The following is a 24,786-nucleotide window of genomic DNA, read 5'->3' as shown; positions in this document are numbered from 1 at the left end:
TTAATCCCAGGCTCCAAGGCTGATTCAGCCTTCCATTCTTTTGTAGTTTGGTAAAATGATTGCAATCAGTTTATAGATTGTAAATCGCTTAGAAAGTGCTGAGTTCACTAATAAGCTGTATAGAAATGTACATGCTATATTGCTGTAACTTATTTCTTTCTCCCTGCTATTCTAAAAGGTGCTGCAAGGTCTCTTTGCATGCTTGTCCAGACTACAATGGCTATGTGTTCAAACTGAAAGAAACCTTTTATCTAAAGCAAACAATATGCACATGTGAAACGAAACAATCAGGTCAAGTAGCCCTTGTAGAAGTAAACAAAAGCATTTTATGACTTCTAGAAACCTCTTGAAGGCTTCTTCCAAAATGCATCCATGGATTTTTTTTTTTCTTTCACCAGCCTCCACTTTTCTTATGATTTTCACTTTGGTGACCAAACTTACAGATCTATATTTCTTTAATATGCAGGGAGTAAGTGAATAGGCAAGGCTTACCTGCTTTCTACTCTTCTACTGACTTTCCTATTCATGCACACTTGGTAAGGGATGCTATTTACTTTGTCTGTTGTAGGCAGGCACACACTGCTATAGCAGGATCGGCCGAAATAGAATCCCATTCTTTCTCAGCTCGTTATACTGCATTGTTTACTTGAGGAACATCGCTGCAACCTAACACCAAAAGTCTTTGTTTCTTCAGACCTCCTTCTACAACCTCCTGATGTTCCTTAAAAATAACTCTAGCTAGATAGAGGACAAGAAGGAAAAGAGGGCCTAGGAAGGCTTTAAAAGACTTTGTAAAAATTATCTTTATCAGAGGCTTTGTTAAGTTAATTGTGCTATTAATGTTTTATCAAAAAACTGCAGTAAAGACAGAAGGCATCTCAAGATGCTAAAAAACACACACATTTGTTTCATTTAAAATAAAGGTTAGTGTGTTATGGCCAGTCTTAGTTTGCAGCTTCCTTCAGAAATCATATTAAGGTAAGTTGTTGAAAAATTTACCTCCTCAACACAATGATTACTTTGATACTAATAAAATGCTATGAAATTCACGGGGTCACCATAAATGAACATCCGATTTGGGGGCCATACATACACTCATACTTATTTTAGCGGCTGATCAATGTGTTCAGAAGCTGCCCTGTTATTTTAATAAAACCCCTGAGGAGGCCCTAAACCAAAATTATGAAAACCAATCTTGGCTTTATCTTTGAATAAAACAAAAATTCTTTTTTAGCTTCTTCAGATGTGGCTTCTCTTTAAGTGCAGATTGTTAACATATGCTCACCAGGTTGTGACTGTTTTAACCCATTATCAAAAAGCTAATTTTATTCTAGAACCATGTTGAACATTGTTTTATTCTTTGCAATGCTTTCTTCCATTTAGGTAAACAAGCCAGATTTAAGTTCTTCCACATCCCAAACCAATCAAAAGTATAAATCCCAAAATACCATTATTTTTTGCAGTATCCATCTCTTTTTGTAGGCAAATATTCACAGAAACTTCCTTTTCTTTCTCTCAGTAAAACTATTTCTATTCAACGATCATGTCAGTTTATCTTCATTCATGGCAAGCTTCCCTATTTGCAGACTTCTCCCCCAGGCCTTCATTACTGATTGGAAAACATAACAAGAATTCCTACAGGAATCTCTTTGGCTTTAAGAATGTGACCCGTAGTAGGCTTCATATGCTTTCTAATGTTATAGCACAATGCAAAGATAACTGTGAAATGCTAACTGCCTAACTGATTTCCTGGTTTGCAAAGAAAGTATCTTAGATTATATGGCAGCATTAGCAGACTATATGGCAGTATTATGCAAGTTTTAAGAATAATTTTATACAAAATAAATTAATGGAAAGTACAAACTATTGGAAACTACTTTGAGTTCCAATCTAAAGATTGCCTGGGAAGAGTTAAACATTGCACTACCTTGTTGAGCTTGGATGCCAGTGGATCAGCAGCTTCTTTTCTTTGTGTGTTCCCCATAGCGGCTAACAGACTGAGCTGGAATTGATCTTCCTTTGAGCTCATTTCATTTTTAGCAGTGAGTTGCATAAAACAAATGGGGTCATCTGGCTGAACTGTCACATTCCTCTTCTCAGATTCTTTCTGTGGTAAGGAAAAAGAGGGATTTGTTAAGATACGCTTAACATACACATAACAAAGCAAATCCTTTATTCCTTTCTCAAGAACTGAATTTGGCTCTGACAAGAGTTGAAACCCTAGAAAGATCACAAATACACAGGTGCATATGTGGTCTCACCTTCTGAGAGAGCTTCTCTTCTTCCAGTTTGGCAGATAACATGTGAGAAAGGGACTGCCGACATTCCTTGTTGAAAATGTCATTCATTAGAGGTGAACATTCTGAGAGCACCTTGAGGCACAGAGAAATCCGATCAACATCATCATCTGTAATTGGCTTTTTGGGAAGAGATGACTTGCCCAAGTGGAGAATTGTGGCCATGAGTAACATTGCCTCAGCTACAAAAGACTAAATTAGGAGAGATGAGAAAAAAGAGGAAAACAGTAACACTTGTTGTTTTTTAATTCCATACAGCTTTCCTTCTTAAAGACATCATGTAAGTTCTGATTAAAATCTGGTACATATATTGGCTGCATTTAGACATTATGCTAAGCGACAAAAAGCCTTCTACTCTCTCCTTCCCCTCTCCTCCTATGCCACAGATATAATGCTATCAGCCACATGTTGGCATGATTTTTGCAAAACACAATTTCATAACCCATTGTTTGAAGTTGGCCTGTTTCAAGCAAACCACACTTAACATTAACGGCAGTTTGATAGGTATTAAAAACACAAGTTGATGTTAATGGATACTAGAAGTTAAAGCTTCCAAACACATTCATCTTGACTGCGGCAGATTAAAAGGGGAAGATGTAAGGCTCAGTGTGGCTTGTGGTCATCATGTTAAATTATGGTTCATGGTAAACTATGGTTCACCGTAACATCCTGGTTTGTCTATTATGTCTAGAGCAAGGAAGATGATGGAAAACAGCAACAGTTGCCTTGAAGCCAAACAATATAACTTAAACACAGATCAAAGCTCTAAGATGCTGAAACCAACTTCCGTGAACAATAACTATACAAACACCATAATTGTCAAGTAACTGATGAGTTATACTTTCTCTCACAACCTATAACACAGCAAAAATCACCTATCAATATTTCCAACAGAAATAACTTACATTTTGTTTCTTCTTTTCTGGAACCAGAGTTATGTAACGTAAAGCAATCTTGGTCAGAGTTGTGGCAAGAGAAGCAGCAACAAAGAAATCTCCATCCAACAAGAACCCTCTCAGCGGAGGTCTACAAAGAAAGGCAATTTTGAATTCAGGAAAATAATATCTGGCAGTTTATACATTTTCTGTTTGTCTGTACAATACATTTTCCTCCACATAAACATTTAAAGCTAGCAGACTATGTGAGGAAAACAGAAAAGACAGCTTCTACATTTAAATCAATTTCTGAAAGACTATGCTATACTATATTATACTGTGTGGCTTCAAAACCTTTGCGCAACACATACCAAACTTGCAGACAATCACAATAAAAACAGTCACTTTTAAACACTATGGGGAGTGGGGGGTGGACTATGTATATAAAAGAGGAGAACACATGACCATACTGTCTGCTCTTAGTGACTAAAATTTAGTTGTACATGTAAATTGGGCTAGAATATTTCTGCACCTTTATCATGTTGTCTAAGATGGAACTCTGGGATTATTGGGTGTTTATAATTAGGCTCTAAAAATCTAGGAATAAAACTATGAATAAAAAATGAAATTGATTTTTAAAAATTAATTTTAAAAAAACCAAATACACATAGGACTGCTTACAAGGGGCAAACTTTTCCCCAGAATCAAGATGCTGATAACTAAATCCTGTCTGTATGATTCAAATAATACAGACACTCTGTTGTCATTCTGGCAAACAAAATTGCTTTACTTTAAGCTGAATATTACTGTTTGCTTTTCAGAAGCAGCAGAAGTAAAATTTCCCTATCCTAAATCATCTTTTAGTAAACAAAAGTTGAAAATACAGTGCACCCTTCCCTTATGTGGGGGATCCATTCTGGACCCCCCACCCACCCACCCACCCCGCATAAGGGAAATACAGCATATGCTGGAGCCCCATTGAATACAATGGGGCTCGTGCCTGAGGTGCAGCACATGCACCATTGCCTTTTCTGGGGCACAGCTTTCAGTGTATGCTGAGAACTGCATATGGTGCACTCACATATGATGTGGGCACACTGTATGCCTTATTGATTTTATTGTTGCATATTAATGTATCAAGACCTTTTCCAGCAGCCCAAAGAAGTTTGGATTGAAATACATATGGTTACAAGAAACAAACCCAATAAAGCATGTTTACAGTATAGCCCTGTTTTTATCTTCACATATCTAAGCCTCATGATGTTCAGAAGGGTTTATTTCTGGGTTAGAGAACCACTGCTTTAGTAAGGTTTAAATATTGTATTGAAATTAATCCAAAGCATTGCTTGGATGCTATTTTAATTAAGATACTCAGGCATGATGACTAAAAGCCCACAATTCTCTTGCATTGGTTTGAATTTAGTGTAACACAGTAATGCTCATGAGAAGAGAATCCCATGCTCCGTCTCCACTGTAAGCCCCCTCCCCCCACAAACCTCTTCCAATGGTGAGGGACCTGCAGAAAAGGCCTGGGATGTGTGGGAAGAGACTGAAACAGTAAATAACATTTGACGAAGTCAGGCAGAAACAGCCTGTGCTGCTGGAGTTTTCCTTGGGCAAACTGCCTCACCATATTTTACCACAACTGATTCTGGTATAGTACACATTCATTAAATTACTAATTTTAAGAAACAAAATAAACCTAAGAAGAGCAGCCATGTCAGTGGAGGCAGTAGGTGAGCCCATCCCATATTGTTGGTTGGAATCATTAGTATGTCTGCACCATGGATAAAAGCTTCTTATAAAAAGCAATCACTGTCGCTTTGTAGAAGCACAGGGTGTGTGTCCCAATGCCTCTGCAAACAAAGTTCTCTGGTGACTCAGCAGGATTCTTGGCCAAATTCTAGATATCCTGTGTGAACTCAGTATGTCTGCAGCCAATGATGCACTTTTGACTGCTTGCTAAGAGATAAACCCCTGAATTGTGCTACAAGATAATTAGCACAAGATGGAGGGTGGACTCCTTCTGGATGTTAGGTTTTAAACAGGGTAGACTATGTTCAGTTCTGAGCAAATACCAGTAAGGACAGATAACTCAGATTCACTGTTAGTTAACTGCTGCAGTCTGTACAAATAAAAGCCCTTAGGTGTTACATTCTTACTAAGAGAGCAGATATGAAAGCACAGATATAAAATAAATAAAACCACACAAGCAAACTCTGTGAAGGAAATGCACATATAAACACAGTTTTGAAAAAGGCAACAAAATTAATCACCTGTCTTCTTCCTTTTTGGCAGGTCTTGAACTACTAAGAGCACTCTGGGTAGCATATGTTCCCATCTCTGTAACCAGCTTTTGGGCAGGACCCACTGTAATTTCCTCCTCAGCCTTCAGCTCACCAGCTTCTTTCTTAATTTCAGATTCTACTATTGGGATCTGAAAGTGTAACAGAAATGTAATTTTTAAAAAATACTAAAGCATATAATTTAGCCTAGAAATAACTCTCAATTTTTGATACATTGTTTAATGTATTAAAATATACAAGTTATCCAGTCCCATTTTTGTAAACTGTTTCTTTCTTGAAATAAAAGTATCCTTTGTCCCATTGTCTATTATTATTAATGAGACAATTAGTTGTTAGACTGAATCGTCAAAGCTTTGATTCAGGAGTTTCAATAGTACATTACCTCTTTCAGGATTTTTATTCCCCTGAAATGTAGGAAGACAGAAAAAATGTCTTTGATTAACACTACAGATAAATACCTCTCCCAGTGATCTACGGACTTCTGTCATTACACTCTGTATATCTTCCTTTGTGCTGCAGTATTCTCCAAGGATCCAAAGTGCTCCACGATAAATTCTACAAAGTGAAGTACAAAGTAAGCCTTGTTATTTATATGGATAATGAATGTACACTGTGGTTTCATGCATTACATAGATACATAAGTCATTCCACCTCAAAACAATTCAAAGCCTACAAGAAATATATTTTCATAGCACTGCCACCATTTTCTACTCAACTGCATATCAGAAAGGAGTAGGGATGTCTCAGAGACATGCTAATGAATGGCAAAACCCCATGTCTCAGGCACCACTACAGAATTATTTCCTCCATAGAAAAAGCACTGGAGAAATGGCACATATATGCCCCTGAATCTTTACACCAAGGGTGGGCACAGTGCAGCCTGTGGACCCCACTCTTGTAGCCCCTGAAGCCTGCCAACAGTGCCATTTCCAATTTAAATATATACATATACATATATATTAATCTAATTTTGCCATATTTTGATGAATGGCATGACAAATGATGCCCTCAAATCATGCCAAACATACCAAGTTCTACACAGACTCCCCCCCTTCCCCCGAATCATTGCTCAAAATGTGACAGGAACTGAGGCAAGCTCACTTCCAGTATCCATTTTAAGAAGGACTCCAAAAGAAGCAGAAGTATTGGGGATAACAGCAATATTTTCATAATCACTTGCTGCTTCATTATCTTTAACAGAACAAATTAATTTAATTGCCCAAACACTTCTTTTTCATATTCAGACTTTACTATGAATGCTAGTCAATGATAAATGCAGTCAACACATCTAAATCTCTTCAAAGGATTTAGATTTGCCTGACTTTACCTAGCAGATCAGAAATGACATTTTCAGATATGCTAAGAGGCAGGAAATTATAATAATCTCATGCAATAAAATGAATTTGTTAGATTCTGCCCTCCATGCAACTCATTCATATTTAAATGATTTAACCATCCAGCGTCCCATAACAATAGTTCTAGTGGTACAGTCGGCCCTTGGTATCCGTGGACTTGCCATCTGTGGATTCAAGCATCCATGTATGGCAACCCCACACTGCCCCCAATGGTGGTGCATGCACATGGCCATGCTGCCATCAGGGACAGCCCCAGGGACAATGGAAGTTTCTGCTCCTATTCCCTCTTTCAGTCACAAACCAAGTGGGAGGATGCTGAAGGGAGACGATCCACCACAACCACCAAAAGAGCTGCTGAAAGGGACAACAACAATGGCAGCACCTTTCTCCACTCCAGTGCTAGCTTGCTGTGGTAGGCAAGTTCTCAAAGTTCTGTTATTCCAAGTGACAGTGACACCACTGGGGAGAACAGAGCTTGAGCATCCACAGATTTTGGTATTCACAGAGTGGGTCTGGAACAGATCATCTGTGGATAACAAGGGCCAACTGTATAAAGAATACAAAACCGTTGGCAAAAATTTAACAGGGAGATCCACAGATGGAACAGAATCAGGAGGGATGCAATCTTCTTTCTCCACTGTAGCCTCCCCATGAACCCCCCAAACTGGGAAAAACTTACAGAACTGGTTTTTGAGTGCTGCTACAAGGTGTGGGGGAGAGAAGAAATTTCTACAATGCCATTTTAGATGGCCATTAGTTTAAAGTAGCGAGCTGTACGTTTGCTTGAGTTTGTTAAGCTTACTTGACAGATTTAATAGCATGGAACACTTCCAACATCTTCTCAACAATAAGTAGCCTGAGATTTTCAAAACGTTGGATGGCTTCACGAACAAACTCCAGCACATCAGCAGCAGCAGCTTCATTGTAATCACTAAGGAACTCCATCAACTAGAACAAGAATGCACATGAACTAACAGCATAATAACATAATTTGGAAGAGATACTCCTGCCCCGCTCAACAACTAATAAGGCAGCAACTGGCTTGATTGTACCATTCTGGTTTAGACTCAACTTTTTTCTGACATGCATAGACCACTATTTCTCATTGTGAGAAACAGTACATCCTACAAGGGGCATTTAGGCAGAATCACCAGCACTCTCAATGGTGCCAGTAAAATAAAACTTATTCAGACATGCAGATGGTTATAACTCTGGCACTGTTCTCATTAATTTCAATATAACATTAAGAAAAGAAATTCCCAGTGGATTGTGCCAAATAACAAAAGCCTCAGAAGAAAGTGAAAGGCCAAATCTTTGTTTCACAACTTAGCTAGATGCTTTCTGGAATAATACACTAACTTAGAGAGTAATCCGAACTCCAGCTGAAATCCAGAGAAAAGACGTTAGGAAGGGTACAAGTAGTGCTGTATTGAAGGGGCAGCATGTCTGCCCCAAAGGCCTCCCTGGCACTGGGGAAGGTGCTAGGAGTGGATATCAACAGCATGGCCTGAGACAGATGGGCCAAAAGCGGCATGGCGGTGGCAATACTAGGGTTCCAGACCCCACAGCAACTGCATGGTCCGGAACCCTAGTGTGTAATGGTGGCAGCCTAATGGCGGTGTCCCATCCACACGTGCGATGCCATCTTGATGTAAGGGACGCACAACGCCTGCATGTTGCTTACATCATGAGTGATCAATGGTGCACTCGTGATGTAACCCAAGTGCCGCAAAAAAAACCCAGAAGAACCGGGGTTCTTTTTACTCCAGAAGGACATTGCACGGTTTGGCGGCTGCGGCGTCCCTCCAGAGTTAAAACAGGCACCTGCAGACTGCCATTTTTGGGCGGTCTGTCTCGGCCCCATGTCACATTGTTAGTGGAAGTAATCAGTTCAGAGCATACATGGGCAGTTTTGGATCCACAATCCCCTTGTGTTCTGACATGCCCATGGATCAGGTATGTCCTTACATTTGCCTGAAGATGGCATAGTTAACTGTCCTCCACTTGTCTCAGTGGAAGGCAAAAAGAAGACAGAAGTTAAACAACAATCTAAAACTTCTTTGCTGCCCCTAATGCTGTGAATTGATTAGATTTGGGAAGTGGCAGATGATCTCTGCTATACCTCTTCCTGCCTTCAATTCTTTTTTTTTCCTGTTACCGTTACTGCTTCTGTTAGGCAGTAACCTACAAGAACCTTATTATGACTTAGTACTGAATGATCTGTACATCTAGTCTTACAGTAGGCTGATAGTGATTGCAAGTTAGTTGCAAGAGTAACAGTGGGAAAGTGAGAAACAATTTGAGTTACATACCACAGGAATGACATTTGCAGCCATATCAGGGAACCGAACGCTACAAGAATGTAATGTTCGAACAAGCAACTGTCTGTATTTATCGGTGTCTTCATGTTCTGTCACATTATTTGTTTTAATTACTTCTTTTTTCAAAACAATCACCAGCTGAACAGAAACAAACACAAAAATTGCATTTAAAAAAAGAAAAGAAAGAAAATATGAAGAAGATTAAGGTTGAAATCCTATGTACATGTGAGTCAGAGTGAGCCCACCCCAAGGAGAATGACTTTCAAGAAAATACAAAGAAAATAAAGCTCATGCTGCCAACCTCTTTCTTTCAGTTAGTCTCAAAGGTGCTATAAAATCCCTTTTACATACTTTCAATAAAATATGCACTGCTGTTTCTAAAAAAGAAAGAAAAAAAGACAGAGTAATCTGTATCTTACCTCTTCTACATTTCTAGAAGACACAAGATCAAGAGCCAACTGTAAGGTCTTTTTGCGTACTTCCAAATCTGGAGTACTCAAAACTCTTAGTATGTCCATTACCAGATCCTGAAATAAAATGCACCTTATTTATAGGGATTCAATTATCAGTTTTTAAAAATACAGCTATTTTTTTGTGTACGATTAAATCATGAATTTTTAAACAGAATCGAAAACAGTACTCTCTACGGATGGAATGTATACTAAATGGTACACACAATACAATCAACTAACAATTTTTAAAAATAGAAAAACAGCCTTGGAAAAGTGCAATTTGGAGCCAGGGAATTGTAGAAAGAGTGCCTGGATCATTTCCTGTTGTTGGCCTGTTTTGTAATCCAATTCCCTAATTCAGCCATTTCCCCCTTCCACATTTACTAAAGCAGACAAACAAAGGGGGAAAGAGGGTGGAGACTCTGAACAGAAAACAACCACTGGTAAAAGGATTAAATAGCTCCTTTCTCCACTCCACAAGGCAACTTTTACTCCAAATAACAGATAAAAATACATTCAGGTCATCCATTGTTGTTTGAAGAAAGTTTCATCATTTTTATAACTGTGGATACAACTCTGTAAACAAAAATCTATTCCTTCTATCCCAAAAGACTATTTCATTTAATCACAATGCACTTCAAAAGTTTGGCTTCAATGCTTTAAATATGTTAAAATAATACACACTTGCAGAACTCTTTCATGGGCAGGGTGATCCTTGAGTTCAATCAAGCGATCCAAGACAATGAGCTTCACGTTGTTGTCACTTTCTTTAATAATCAGGTCAATATAGCACTGAGCTGCTGCCTTAAATTTAAAAAAAAAGAGAGAGATTCAAATGTTTAAAATGTTTCCATTTGTAATTTGGAAAAATGAATTAGAAATTGGGTGAAGAAGCAACATGTTTTAAAATAATACCAAATTTCACAGCCCAAGACCTGCCATGTTGTGAACATTCTAGTCCATTAACACACAAAGAGCAGACACCAGAACAGCTAGTTTTTGTAATGAGTGTTTTCTAACCTCTCTCTTCACCTCCAACAGGACTTAGTTGACTCATTGAAAAAGAGGCATCTATTTGGCATTTTCTAGCAGTCTGTATGTAATACAATGGTCCGAAACAGACAGGTCAAAAGGAGCCGCTTCCAGCTGCTTCGGGGGTGTGGTGTTCAGTTGACACATGCCCCCAAAGCAGCCAGAAACTGTTCTGAAGCCACACCTAGGCGACAGGAGCCAGACTTTTCAGTAGCAGATTTAATTCACTCCTGCCGGCAGCCTATTCAGGAATGCGGCAGTGCCCCACTTCAGGAGCAGAGTGTGCGGTTGTTGTGGGCCCCACCCAATTGAGGCTGGAGTGACCACTGGCCTCTCCTTCCTAGGTTCTGTGCTTCAGCCCAATGTTTCCCTAGAAAGCTACCTAAAGGAATGTATCTTTCCATATCAGTCTGCCCATGTTTTGGAGAAAGTGCTTCTCTCAGTCTCAACACTTTCACAGGCATGTTTGGTGAGAATACGGGAGAGAGCCTTCTCTTTGGCTGCTTTCAGACTCTGGAGCTCCTTTTCTAGGCTCAGATGCTAAATTGCTTCCCTCCTTACTATGTTTTCATTAGCAAGTGAAGACCTTTCTGTTCCAGCAGGGCTTTCTGTTTTAGTGTCCTGTATTATTTTTTACTCTATGCTTTTAATATTTCAAATGTTTATAATTTTATTGATCTTTTAATATTATTTTAATCTTCATTTTTGTACATATTAGCTACTTGTATTTTGTTTTTATTTGTCTTTTGTTTAATCTGTAAACTACCTTAAATCCCATTCTTGGTGAAAAGGTGAGATATAAATAAAGTGATTGATTGATTGGTATTCACATTCAGAACAGAAATCTATTTCTGAAGTATAAAAATCAGCTCTGTCGTTCAACCCATATTTTGGGTAGGTAAAATTCAAAATATGTTGCTATACTGCTTTTCACTTGAAGACTGAGGCCTGTTACAGACTGCCAAAATAAAGCTGCTTCGGGTCTCTTTGGAGGTATGCTATTTAAATGATGCATGGGTCCTAAGAATCCGGAAGCTGCACCAAAGCTGCACTCCAGTGCTTAGGAATGGAGTGTGGCTTTGGAGCGACCTCCGGACTCTTAGGACCCATGCATCATTTAAATAGCATACCTTCAAAGAGACCCGAAGCAGCTTTATTTTGGCAGTCTGTAACAGGCCTTAGACGCTGAAGTGTTTTGTTAGTATAGTTTCTGGACTTCACACAGGAACTTTTCTCAACAAGACATCTGTATTCAGCATTTACCACAACAAACACAATAGAGAATGAAGTCAATACATGACACAGCTTTCAGGTCACCAACTACTTCTTCAATTTTTTCCCCCAAATCTTTTAACATTTTCTTTAAAAATTTAAAAAGTAGCTGTGCTAAATTATGCAACTTGAGGGAAATGGTTATCCATACACGCTTTCTTCCATTTAACACACAAACCAAACAGTCCTATTCAAGCTGGTTTCTTTTTAATGTGGCGCATTATGCGGTTAAGTCCTAACTTGGAAGGTCAACAAGCTACATAAAAATCACCCCATCTCTGATCACACAGCATTTTCAAAATTGTGTGCATGATAAACCACTGGATCAGTGATTCATGCAATGTTCTTACCCATCTGGCAATAATCAAGAGATACAAAAGTACTTCTGTAACCCTTCTATTCTATCCCAATTCACAAATCTTAAATCCTCAGCATTTAATTAAATTAAATGAGCTGCACAATAAAAAAGTACTTTAAAATGTCACAGTACCACTGTACCTTGATTGCAGTCGGAGCACTGGAAAGTGTAACTAATGTTCCTGCTGCTTCATATTTTACTGCAGGGCTTGATGACTGCAGTAAATTGTAGATGCAACGAATAAACCGAGCTCTTTCTGATGGATTAGCATGGCAAACCTAGATTTGGAAACAAAAGATACAGAAGTAATGTTCATCTGTTGAATAAGGAATGGGTTTTTGGTTCTTGACTTAAGTTTTGGGGTTTTTGTGTGAAAAATCTTCAACTGCTTAGTTCCCTTATTATGGCAGTGAGCGGTGAAACACAGACACACATGAATACAGCATGGTGTAGTGGTAAGAATGTTAGATTAAGACTCTGGGAAATCAGAGTTGAAATACCCACTCAGTCATGGAAACCTAAGTTTTACCTTGGGAAAATAACATTCTCTAATACACTTAGAAGAAGACAATGGCAAACCTCCTCTGAGTAAGTATTGCCTAGAAAGCTCTATGAGAGGGTGCCATAAATCAAAATCCACTTAAAATCACATCACAATAAATGAAGACTATCTCCAACAAAAAAAACTCCAATAAACTGCCAGCAAAATTCAATTGGTTGAGCATGGTTTTCCTGGATTTGTTTCCTGTCCCTAAAAGGCAATCCTAAGAGTTTAGAAGCCCTCAGGCTCAATGCAGATTTTAAAAATGTGACAGCTATCAGACACCACAGATTCCATCCCACCCCAATGTGCAAATGGATCCCTTGAAACCAACCCACTTTCTTGTTCCATTTCATGAAGCAGACAGTGGCCCACAAAGTGTTCTGGCACAACATATGCAATCCTTCATGTCCCATGGTGCCACCCCATTTCTCCATCCTCACAGGGTTTTAGCAGAACTGTAGTGCTGAAAGCCATTTAACATTTCTTGTGTAGAGTCCACTTCTTTCACAATGAAAGATTCATTTCGGTTTTATTTACCTTGTAGATTAGTTCCACAATAACCAGTTGGAGAATATCACCGAATGTCTGGACTTGATCGATGCAGGTACTCAAGTAATCCAAAGCTCGATCCTTCACAGTGAAACACAAGTATGAGTTTTACCATGTCTTATTTTAAACACCCACAGTAAGACTTGTGCATTTTTACATTTGCATCCTACTTTCCAGCCCTCACAGTCACAACTGACAAATGAGGATTATGATTATTCACATGAACCTCAAACCTTGGGATCAAATCTGCTCCTGGGTTTCTCAAGTGGCCCCATGCCTTTCCCTATGATGACACTGGAAAGTTCCCAATTTTTTTATGTCTTCTTGCTGCCTCCGTGCTTAAAAGGTGAAATGCCTCTTCCAAAGATTAGTTACTGACTTTGAGCTAACATGGGCTGGAATTTCTTGTCCTACTGTTTTACTCTTAGTCCCACTCACCACTGGAATGCAGCCCCCCAAGAAAATCTCTGAAACTAAATTGAGCCTTCAGGATGAAAATTGTTCCCCACTTTTCATTTATACCAGTGGTGGGAATGCAGATGGGGCAGAGGGCATTTGCCCATTTCAGCACAATGAAATTGATGTAATGTCATTCTGGATGTCATTTTGTATTATTTTCAGGCATTCGATGTTTTTGTTTTGTTTTGTTTGTCTGAGAGGGTTGGGGATCTCTGTGGGCAGGAGAGAAATAAATAACTGCATTTTGGCCTGCTTTTGGCTGGATTTCAAGTGAAAATGTTATGTGCCAAAAACTTAAGCACTGGGGACTTCAGGAGCGACACCCTGTAGTCCCTGAGCCACATAAGGCCCATAGGCCACATTTTTTTTCCTGCCCCTGATTTATACTGTACCATTCACAAATGTGAAATGGCTCCAAAGGACTTATATTATGAACACAGGGAGATAGCAGAAGAACAGAAAAAGGGAAGAAGAAGAAGAATTGGGAAAGGGGGGCAAGAGAAAATGAAGGAAGAATATGCAATTATTGTAGTTACACATACTTAGGATTTTGTAGTTCAGACAAAACTACATGTTCAGTAATTCAGACAAAACTGGTGGGGTTGTGGTAATGTTCTGGGCAGCAATTTCATATATAAGGGGATGTTAGAAGAAAAAGAGTAGTAGTTTTGAGGGAACTAGATCAGTGAAGGTCACATAGGAATGTGCTGGGATGTAAGAGTAGGCAGAGAAGGGGGAAATGTCAGTGTCAAGATCACACCAAACAAATGTTAAAGCATAATGCAAAGTCAGCACTGGAGGCCAGTATTTTTACCTGATCAGCATGAATAAGCATCATGAATGCATTTCTTTTGCAACTTGCATCCTTCTCATTCACCAGGAAATCATGGATCAGTTCAGGGGCATCAGGTATGAGATGCTCAAAGTTTCTTTGGAAACAACAGAGAGAAAACGTAAAGCTCAATGTAATACAAATGTAATTATACAAACTATACTGTTGTAGTCCTTTGATTCCTCTGCGAAAAAGCAGAATATAAATAATAATAATTATTATTATTATATTATATTATATTATATTATATTATATTATAGATGCTGCAGTCTCAGGGTGGAGAGGCAATCATTTCCTACATTTGTTCAAATATATTCAAATATCAACAAGACCTCCCACAACAGGTAAATTTATTTCCATTCCTCTGTCTGACACTGTTTATGCAAGAATTCATATTATTTTCCACAGACAAGCCAGAGGATATATACTAAAATCACTCCTGGGTTATTTCTCTGTCATAACAAGAGAGAGCCAAGTCACAGAACTAGCTTCTTCCAACAAAGAAACCAGTCTGCAGTTTGTTTAGCTTCCCCTGTTGCAAGTGAGAATGAATACCACTACTGACCAGGATACTTCTTGCATCCTCAACAAGCCAGAATTATCTTGAAGTAATGCAGGTGTAATCTTAATCTGCATCTTTAGTAACTTTACAGAATTTACCTGTAAATGGTATAGATCGCAAGGACTGCATTTCTGCGCACATAGCTATGACGATGTTCCAGACATGCACGAATAGCTGGCATCAGTGGTTCCAGAAGTTCTGCTTCCTTAAGTTTGCAAAGAAAACGAAGAGTGGAGCCTCTGATGAACTCATTTGGATGTTGAAGATCCTAAGATCAGAGAATCAAGATGTTAGTGATTTTGGAAACCAAATGATATCACAGCACTCTCCTCTTACAAACACAAAGCCATCCTAACTTGAACAAGAGATATAAGAAATCCAAAACTGCCACTCATTTTTACAATAAACCCACTGTTTTGACCAAAGAGTAGATTTCAAGAGACAAACGGAAATAATAAACACAACAACAAGAAGAACAACAAAATCAAAATATTTCTTTGTTTACAGTTCCATTGATGCAAGCATAAGTGTCTTCTGGCACTTTCTATGCCATTAGGCATAGAAAAAAAAAACCCAACAGTATTTGTATGAATGTTTAGGCTTGGCTCTAAGTATCTCCCTAAATGGTCATTCATCACTGCTTATAGATGGGCTTGTACTTAGCCATACTTTCATGTGTAATTCCTTGTGAAAAACCATTCAAAAAGTCCCTTAACCTTTATGCAATGCAGCACAAAGGGCTGCAACTGGGGTGAGGAGAAAGATTGTTCATAGGATAAAAACTGGAAAAGTCAAATCCTTCAAATGGCAGAGAGGTATTTTCCCACCAATGGCACTACTGTTTGTCTTGGCAGCCACACAGGGATGAAATTAACCCTTTGGCTGCCTATAAAAATAAAGCCAATTGAGGAAACTGATTTATGCCTGGAAAAGGGATTTGCCCCACACATCATACAGCCATGTATGGACTTGAATCATGGTCTACAAGAATTTGAGGCTGAAATCCTAAGTACATTCTCCAATAAAATTTTAGGATTGGTCTGGTAATATTTACACCATAAATTTAATCTAGTTCTCAAAGATAATACTTGTCTGATGCTGCTCAAAAGGTCAGACATACATTTACTGAGCTTCAAAGAAAAATAAGTCTAATAATAAAAAAAAACCTTGAGAATTGCATTATCCAAGTAATTCCTCCAAAAACCACATGCAACTCTGCACAAATATACAGCTAGTATTTGCTATAAAGCAAGCACTATTTTGCATATTACTTAGTCATAGGGAATGTAAACTCATACATTTTCTAAAATGTCATAATCTGCCAAGTATCTGAAGAGGAGGAAACAATAAATAAGGAAAAATCCTGTCCAAAATTCAACTGTTAAACCTAACTACTGTAGACCCAGTAAATCAACATTTGTATAAATACCATTAATTCAATGGGTCTACTTTAGTTAGGACTAACAATCTGATATAGGCCACAGATTAATTAAAAATAAATTTAGTATTTTTATCAAGTCCCAGATAAGAGTCACAGGTAAATCAGAGTTATGTAAATCTCATTTACTCAACAGATCCATTCCAGTTGGATTAGAAATTGGCTTTAGGATTGTGTCAAACAATAAAAATCACAGGCATCCAATGGCACACTTTGTATCACATATAATTCACAGTCATTCACCACATTTTTGAACTGTAAGCAGGCACATCTTTGCACAGATCTAAGCAGTTCCAAGTAGGAAGAATTATTTTAATTTGCTCTCTGCTATATTTTATTGTTTGAATGCTAAGATGTATTAGTATATATTATGTTTAATTATTTTTGTAGAATTTACGCCATAGGCAGGTTTATTTTATCTATTTAATTTATTGTATGTACAGCGCTGTGTAAATTTACAACACTTTATAAATAAAGCTTAATAATAATAATAACAACAACAACAGCAACTTATTTCAGGCTTCTCTTGTCAAGCTCCTTTTTCCTAAACTGTGTGTGAATATGGACTTAGGCCCCATGCAGACAGGCCAAAATAAAGCTGATTCGGGTCATTTTGGAGGTATGCTGTTTATATGATGCATGCATCCTAAGGACTGGGCATGGCTTTGGCACGGCTACCGGACTCTTAGTATGCATGCATCATTTAAACAGCATACTTCCAAAGTGACCCAAAGCAGCCTGTCTGTATGGGGCCTAACTTTAGCACTTTTACACTTCCTTAATTTGGATGCAGTTCTCTTAAGATGAAGTCTTAAATTTACAGAGCTGAGCTATGAACAAATTCCTTCACTCATCCTTTGGCACACTACACCTGAGTATTTCCTAGGTTTAATCAAACATGTGTTGTTAACTACATAGTTTTCTGTTAATGTCTAATGAATAACTACATCACCTGGAATCAAATCAAACCAGGATTTAAAAAAAAAAAAAGAAACCTTCAAGTCATGGTTTATCTGTTTGCTGCAAACCAGATAACCGCAATTTCCTAATCTGAATATTAGCAGAGAAATATGGTTAGTAAACTTAGGAAATCTTTAGTTGCAACACACTAAGAAAGGTGGAGTGATGGAGCAGCATGTGGACAGATACAAGAAAACAGGGTTTATGCACTGCTGAAGATTAAATAAACCAGACTAAATACATCCAAACTGAGTTGGATTATATACACTGGGGATCTAAAACATTCTATAAATTCTATAAATCTAAAACATTCTATAAATCATACTGGTTTGCACTGCACCAGTGATATTCTAGTGATATTATGGTTGATCACATAGTATGATTATGTGGCATACATGCAATAAACAGAAGACTAACCTTTCTATAGGCATCACAAACAAGGATCATTTCTTGCAAGAGCCTCCCATCTGGAGTGGTTTTGGGAACAATCTCCCAAAATACTAAGAGCAGTTTTTTGATGGTGTGGTCTTGAAGTGGCAGCACAAATCGAATAATAGTCATCAGAAGTCCTGGCAGCTTTTCCCCATTTAAGATCATTATGATTACTTTCTTCAAGGCCTCTGTTTTGGATTTCACATCTCCTTTCTCTGTTAGATAAAATAAGTTGTTTCTATTAAGATGAAGCACAGCATGTACCAGCACAGCAATTCTTAAAGTTTGTTCTAACTTGTGTGTTCTTTACCCACTCCCATGGCCTAGAGGTTTAAGTGCTGGACTACGATTCTGGAGACCAGGGATCGATTCCCAGAAACCCACTAGCTGCCTGAAGAACCTCTGCTCTCTGAGACAGCTATGCTATAAATTTTAACCAAAAGAACACACATACAGATGGAAAAAAAGGGGAAGTGTGCTGGGCAGTCACTGTTAGCTTTGCATAGGCCTCCTGTCATTGAGAGGAAAAGAACCATGTTTGTGGCCTTGATTTAACTGCAGAAAAGACAGGATATAAATGTAATAAATCAATACCATTATTTTAAAAAAAAGACATCCAGAACTATTACTTACCCAAATCATTCTTTAAACTTATTTCAGATGGTGGTTCAGAGTCCATTGGAACTATAATTAATGTATAACATACATTCTCTGCAGCCGTCATTTTGTCTCTTTATCAAAGGCTCTCTTGATGCAATAATTGTTTAAATCCTAGAAAACATATCCATTAATGAAGCTAATTTGTGACTGTCCAATAATGGCAAATACTTCAAAAATAAACCCCTAAAACTTGCATTTCATAAAATGTACTGAAGTTTATAATACAATGTACTGTACTGTATTGAAAAGGCTGCAACTATTACATTAATGTACATAGTCAAATTCCTGTGCCATACATGACAAAATAACCAGCTTTCTATTACTGTATTGTAAAGGGGGCTTAACTACATGAAAAGAAAGAATACAAAGCATTTTCTCTTTAGGAGCACACAGAGTGAGGAAGCTCTTACAGAAACATAACTGACTGCACATCTCATTAAAATGAATGGACAGAACCAAAAGCAAGCACCATATGGCCCACCAGTTTTAACTTTAGATCAAATACATTAATATCTAATAGATTTAGGTCCCCAGGGACATAATTCACTGAGAAAATATTACCGGTAATTGTTTGGTCAAAATGTCCAGCAATAAGCTTCACTCAGCATGAGACCTATGTGAAACAGTTTTTGAAAAGTTGACAGATGTGCCACCTGGGAAAGCTGGGAGAACATTCAACACATTTAGGAATTTAGGAACACATTCTAGATACAGCTAGCATAATATGAATGATCTTCCTGTGGTCTGGTAACTTCTGAAAAAACTAATGTTTCCGCAAGAATTTCTCACAATGGAATGATAAGTATGCAATCTTTAAGGAGCAATATTTATACCAGTACTATTTTATTTCTTTGGCAATGGTCCAGGTTTGTATCAAAGTGGCCAAGTCTGCTGATGACACCAAATTATTCATTATGGTGAAAAATGGAAAGACAAGGATTTCTCTAAAACGGTCTACTGCTTTGCCAAATGAAATTTAATGTGAATAAATGTAAAATGGTAATACCACAAAGTTCCCAAAGTTGCAAAAGAATCTTGGGCTTTTGGAACACAAAAGTGTTGCTCCTTACTGTTGACTACAGTTGGCCCTGCTTAGCCATGGATTTTTTAATCCGCAGATTCAAGCATCCATGGCTTGAAAATATCCAAAGAAAGTATAAATTCCAAATAGAAAACCCTGATTTTCCATTTTATATAAGGGACACCATTTTGCAATACCACTGTATTTAATGGGACCTGAGCATCCATGGATTTTGTAATCCACGGAGGGTCTTGGAACCAAACCCCAGCAGATAACAAGGACCCACTGTATTTCCAGAGCTAGGTGGGAAATATCAGTTCCTGGGCTGAATCCAGCCATCCTATGGTTCCAGTCTATGCCTCACCAGGCAGGTCCAGCTCCATCAGGGCTAGCCTGGAAGAAGGAAGAGCCCTCCCTCCAATCCATCTGCCTTGGTCCAGGCCTCAGAGGGAGAGAAGAACCACTGGACCTCATCCCCTTTCCCTCCACCATTCCCTTCTCCTTTTGTTTCGTGTCTTTTAGATTGTAAGCCTGAGGGCAGGGAACTGTCTGATTAAAAATAATAATTGTAAGCCGCCCTGAGAGCCATTAGGGCTGAAGGGCGGGATATAAATACCTAAATAAATAAATATGCCAGATACCCATGTCCTCACCCCATAAAACCACAGTTTATGTCTTGCCACCATCTGTACACATTTTGTTCAGGGTTTTTTCTATTCTAAAAAGGCTAAAATGGCTGAAGCTTCGTAACTGTCATTAAGAGCTTGAAGCTAAAATGGGCTGATAGTTTGGTCCCACCCTTTCGCGTGTCACCCACCATCACCACCACTAGAATGCAACCCATTGAGGTGAAGGAGGTTCCCCATTCTGGGCCTGAAAAACAAAGGTGGACAAAGATGTTTTTGAACTTCAACTTGCAGCATTCCTCAGAATGGACTATACTGGCCAGGGCAGATGAGTACTGCAGTATGACAACATCTGGAAAGCCACACTTTTCCCACCCCAGGTTGAATGCAGGAGGCCCTCATCAGTTGGGCTTAGAAACAGCTAGACAGCCTAAAGATATTCCATGTAGGATTGGTATATGGAGGCAGACAATCACACTGTTGCACCCATGCAGGGACAATAAAACAGAACAAAATAATTCTGTATATACATGCATCTGGTAATTAATACCCAACACTAACATCCTAGGATCATGGTAGCTAGTCCAGGGAAAGCAATGGTTCCACACATTGCAGCAATAGAAAAGATATTCATGCAGAAGCTCTTTTGAAAAAGACTGATGTTCAAGTAGTTACTAGAACAATATTTATAAAATATGTGTGTACGTGATGTGGCCATATCTACAATTATCTTCACTGGGGTGGGGGAAATTGCAGATCTGGGAAATATCCCCAAATGGGAAGGCAAAATAAGGGAATTGAAGCAACTTCCCTTTATTACAAAAAGGATACAAAACATTTGAGACCGTTAGCCTGAAAACAAATGAAGCAAATGGGAGTAGGGCATAAGTAAGATTTATAGATAAACATGGCACAGAAAAAACATTTTAATGCCCTTTCTCATTATCCTAGAACTAAAATCTCCCAACTGTCCAAAGGAGGGCGACAAAAATGGTGAAAGGTCTGGAAACCATGCCCTATGAGGAACGACTCAGGGAGCTGGGGATGTTTAGCCTGGAGAAAAGAAGGTTAAGAGGTGATATGATCACCCTGTTTAAATATTTGAAGGGATGTCATATTGAAGAGGGAGCAAGCTTGTTTTCTGCTGCTCCAGAGAACAGGACCCGGAACAATGGATGCAAGCTGCAGGAAAAGAGATTCCACCTCAACATTAGGAGGAACTTCCTGACAGTTAGGGCTGTTCGACAATGGAATGCCCTCCCTCGGAGGGTGATAGAGTCTCCTTCCTTGGAGGTCTTTAAACAGAGGCTGGATGGCCATCTGTCAGGGATGCTTTGATTTGGATTTCCTGCATGGCAGGGAGTTGGACTGGATGGCCCTAGTGGTCTCTTCCAACTCTACGATTCTATGATTCTATGATTTGTAACAGATGCAGAATTTGAAAATGAAAGTCTTCAAGCAATGTCTCATTTATTTACTGAATTCATTGACACAAGACACAGGAAGCAATGTTTAAAGAAAACTTTGAATAAGTTTAGGAAAATTTTATGAGCTAGATCCAGAGAACAGAGACATAGCAATATTAATGTGGAATATCAATATACAAAGGGATCTTTGAGACTAACTGTGCGAAAGAAGTTGTAGCATAAATTTTGGTAGACATGCTTCTAAGGAAGTAGACCATGGTCTAAACTGCACTACAGAAATAATACAGTTTGACACCACTTTAACTACCATGGCTTAATGCTATGAAATGCTGGTATTTGCAGTTTGTTGTGGCACCAGAGCTCTCTGACAGACCAGGCTGAATACCTTACCAAACTACAAATCCTAGGACCCCATAGGATGGAGACAAGGCAATTAAAGTGGTGTCAAACTACATTATTTCTGCAGGGCTGATCAGACCTAAGTCTACAAAAGCTTATGCTACAACTTCTTTTAGACAGTTAAGTCTCAAAGCTGCTACCAGATCCCTTCGCATACTGGATCCAGAGTTCCCTGAGGACAGGAGATCCAATGGCAGCTCCGGATGAAAAAAGAAGAGGAGGTACTTCCATCCATTTGCTCTTCATTTCCCCACCTGCCACAATAGACCACAATCATCCTGTCTCTGACTGCTCTAACAGGAGCACCCTGTGAGCACAGTTCATCCATTGGGAGGGCACCTCTAACCACCAACAATTTTAACTCCATAATACAGCCTCTCTCTTGCCAAAGTTTCAGTTTAGAATAGCTAACAAGAACTGGGCTAATTGATGAAGGATGGACCTACCAACAAATATGGTCCATAATTCCCATGAAGCCTCCGTGTTACTTAGCCAGGCTGCCACTGACCACTAGCTACCAGACTGCAACCACAGTGAAAGGCTACTGCACCCAATGCCCTGCTTTGTGGGTTTTCCATAGACATCCAGTTGGCTACTGTTGTTGGTGTTTTTTTCGGGGGGGGGGGGTTGTCATATTTAATATTGAAATCTATACTTCTGCACCACTATTCATTGTCTGATTAGTAGGATTATAGAGATAATATCAGTTTTATCCTAAAGCAAAATTAAGCCTAGTTTCAATTACCCACTTTGCCTCTGCACACAGGAACCAGTCCTCCCCTCCCCTCCCAAGACATGGACTTTGGGAAAGCAGCTACAAAACAGATGCTTTAATGCACAGAAGAGAAACTTCGTCCCCAAAAAGGGCACTTTTGTCCTCTGTATTCACCCATTTCAGAAGAAAATCCCCTCTTGCTGGTATGTACTGAGAGCCTCAGACATTGAGGTCTACACTGCAGGAATAATGCACTTTGAGACAACTTTAAGTGTTGTAGCTCTATCCCATGAGATCCTGGGGTCTGCAATTTTACAGGGCATTTTGCCTTCTCTGCCAAAGAGGGATGGTGCCCCCCCAAAAAAAAAACCTACAAACCCCAGGATTCTTCAGGACGGAGCCAAAGCAGTTGAAAGTGGCGTCCAACCGCCTAAGGCTGCATCTGCACTGCAGAATTAATGCAGTTTGACACCGCTTTAACTGCCATGGCTCCATGCTATGGAATCATGGGAGTTGCAGAGCTTCTTCTCTGACAGAGAAGGGCTAAATAGATCACAGAACTGACAAGCAGTTTGGTGAGATATTTATCTGTCGCAGAAGCTCTGGTGCCAGACATTGAGCCATGGCAGGTAAAGTGATGTCAAACTGGATGAATGCTACACTGTAGCTGCAGCCTCAGGGCAGGAATCAACCAGCTGGAGACGCTTTAACTGCCCTGGCTCAGTGGCAGGGAATCCTGGGAAGTGTAGTTCTGTGAGGCATTTAGCCTTTTCTCTACAGGAAGAGAGAGAGATTCCGCCTCAACATTAGGAGGCCCTTCCTGACAGTGAGGGCTGTCCGACAGTGGAACACACTCCTTCCTCGGAGCGTAGAGGAGTCTCCCTCCTTGGAGGCCTTTAAGCAGAGGCTGGGTGGCAGAAGGGGGCTGGGCTGGATCAGGGCCCTTGCGGTCTCTTCCAACTCTGTGACTCTCTGCCAGAGAGAGCCCTGGTGCCACAATGAACGACAATCCCCAGGGATCCCTAGCACTGAGCCAGGGCAGCTACAGCATCCTCAAAGTGGGTTATTTCTGCAGTGTAGACGCAGCCCAGTCCCATCCACTCTCCCCTCCCCTCCGCTCCGTGTCCCTTGGCGGCCTCTCCGTCTTTCCCCGAGGGTCCAAGGAGCGGCCCTCACCTCAGCGACGGCTCCTCTCTCCGGACTCGGCTAGCAGTGGGCAATCCCTCTCGCTCGCCGCCACCTTGCCTTCCCCTCCTCTTCCTCCCTCTCAGTCCGCTGCCTGCCTTCTCCTGCAGCTGACGTGGAAGCCCTGCGCTCATAGGCCACATAGGAGCTACGGCGGCCCGAAGAGGACACGCCTCCGCTGTTCGCGGAAAGGCCAGCTTCCTGGGGAAGGAGAAAGTTCGGCCTCTTCCGCAAACGCGGGCGCGCGCGCGCTCGCTCGCTCACTCACTCGGACGCGCAGTGGGCGGGGCCTCTCGCTGTGGGAGGAGCTTGTGACGTCGCAGCCTTCAGTTGAGAAGCTCCTTGTTGGCTCTCTCGAGTCTCTGGTCTCCTCAGTCCGACCGAAGCAGTGTCTGTGTTTCTTGTTAGCTGGCAGACTCCCGGCGACGCCGTCAAGGGGCCTCTGTCTCCAAGGCCCACATCACACACTGCAGAAATACTCCACTTTGAATCCTGGGAATTGTAGTTTATTGTGGCACCAGAGCTCTGTCTCTGACAGGGGAGGCTAAAGGTTTCACAAACACTACATTTCCCAGAGTTCCCTAACACTGAGCCAGGGCACTTAAAGTGGTCTCAATGGAGATTATTTCTGCAGTGTGTGTTTTGGACCCAAGACACACACAGAGCCCAACCCTTCCCCTGCTCAGCATAGGCCCTGGAGACTCATATC

At 39.9% G+C, this 24,786-nt stretch overlaps 1 protein-coding gene across 2 annotated transcripts in view; it reads right to left on the bottom strand.

Annotated features, from left to right (window-relative positions):
• COPB1 (COPI coat complex subunit beta 1) overlaps positions 1 to 24,247 on the bottom strand; it is a 32,000-nt gene extending 7,753 nt beyond the window's left edge. Inside the window, exons 1-17 of one of the 2 annotated variants that reach the window (XM_042441563.1) lie at positions 24,069 to 24,247; positions 19,266 to 19,366; positions 18,678 to 18,815; positions 18,030 to 18,259; positions 15,313 to 15,482; positions 14,635 to 14,749; positions 13,350 to 13,442; positions 12,409 to 12,546; positions 10,291 to 10,410; positions 9,574 to 9,681; positions 9,146 to 9,292; positions 7,636 to 7,781; positions 5,937 to 6,033; positions 5,449 to 5,609; positions 3,203 to 3,323; positions 2,262 to 2,489; positions 1,928 to 2,107 (exon numbers count right to left, since the gene is read on the bottom strand). In XM_042441563.1, coding sequence (XP_042297497.1) covers positions 1,928 to 2,107; positions 2,262 to 2,489; positions 3,203 to 3,323; positions 5,449 to 5,609; positions 5,937 to 6,033; positions 7,636 to 7,781; positions 9,146 to 9,292; positions 9,574 to 9,681; positions 10,291 to 10,410; positions 12,409 to 12,546; positions 13,350 to 13,442; positions 14,635 to 14,749; positions 15,313 to 15,482; positions 18,030 to 18,259; positions 18,678 to 18,768 — 2,145 coding nt within the window. In that variant the 5' untranslated portion in view covers positions 18,769 to 18,815; positions 19,266 to 19,366; positions 24,069 to 24,247. The remainder of the gene's footprint in view (positions 1 to 1,927; positions 2,108 to 2,261; positions 2,490 to 3,202; positions 3,324 to 5,448; positions 5,610 to 5,936; positions 6,034 to 7,635; positions 7,782 to 9,145; positions 9,293 to 9,573; positions 9,682 to 10,290; positions 10,411 to 12,408; positions 12,547 to 13,349; positions 13,443 to 14,634; positions 14,750 to 15,312; positions 15,483 to 18,029; positions 18,260 to 18,677; positions 18,816 to 19,265; positions 19,367 to 24,068) is intronic. The other variant, XM_042441554.1, reaches the window with a different exon arrangement.
• Between the last annotated feature and the right edge of the window lie 539 nt (positions 24,248 to 24,786).

The sequence above is a fragment of the Sceloporus undulatus genome, chromosome 1, assembly GCF_019175285.1.
Source record: "Sceloporus undulatus isolate JIND9_A2432 ecotype Alabama chromosome 1, SceUnd_v1.1, whole genome shotgun sequence".
NCBI classification, from domain to species: Eukaryota; Metazoa; Chordata; class Lepidosauria; order Squamata; family Phrynosomatidae; genus Sceloporus; species Sceloporus undulatus.
The sequence above is the reverse complement of the archived record's forward strand: the minus strand, read 5'-3'. Positions and strand labels throughout refer to the sequence as shown.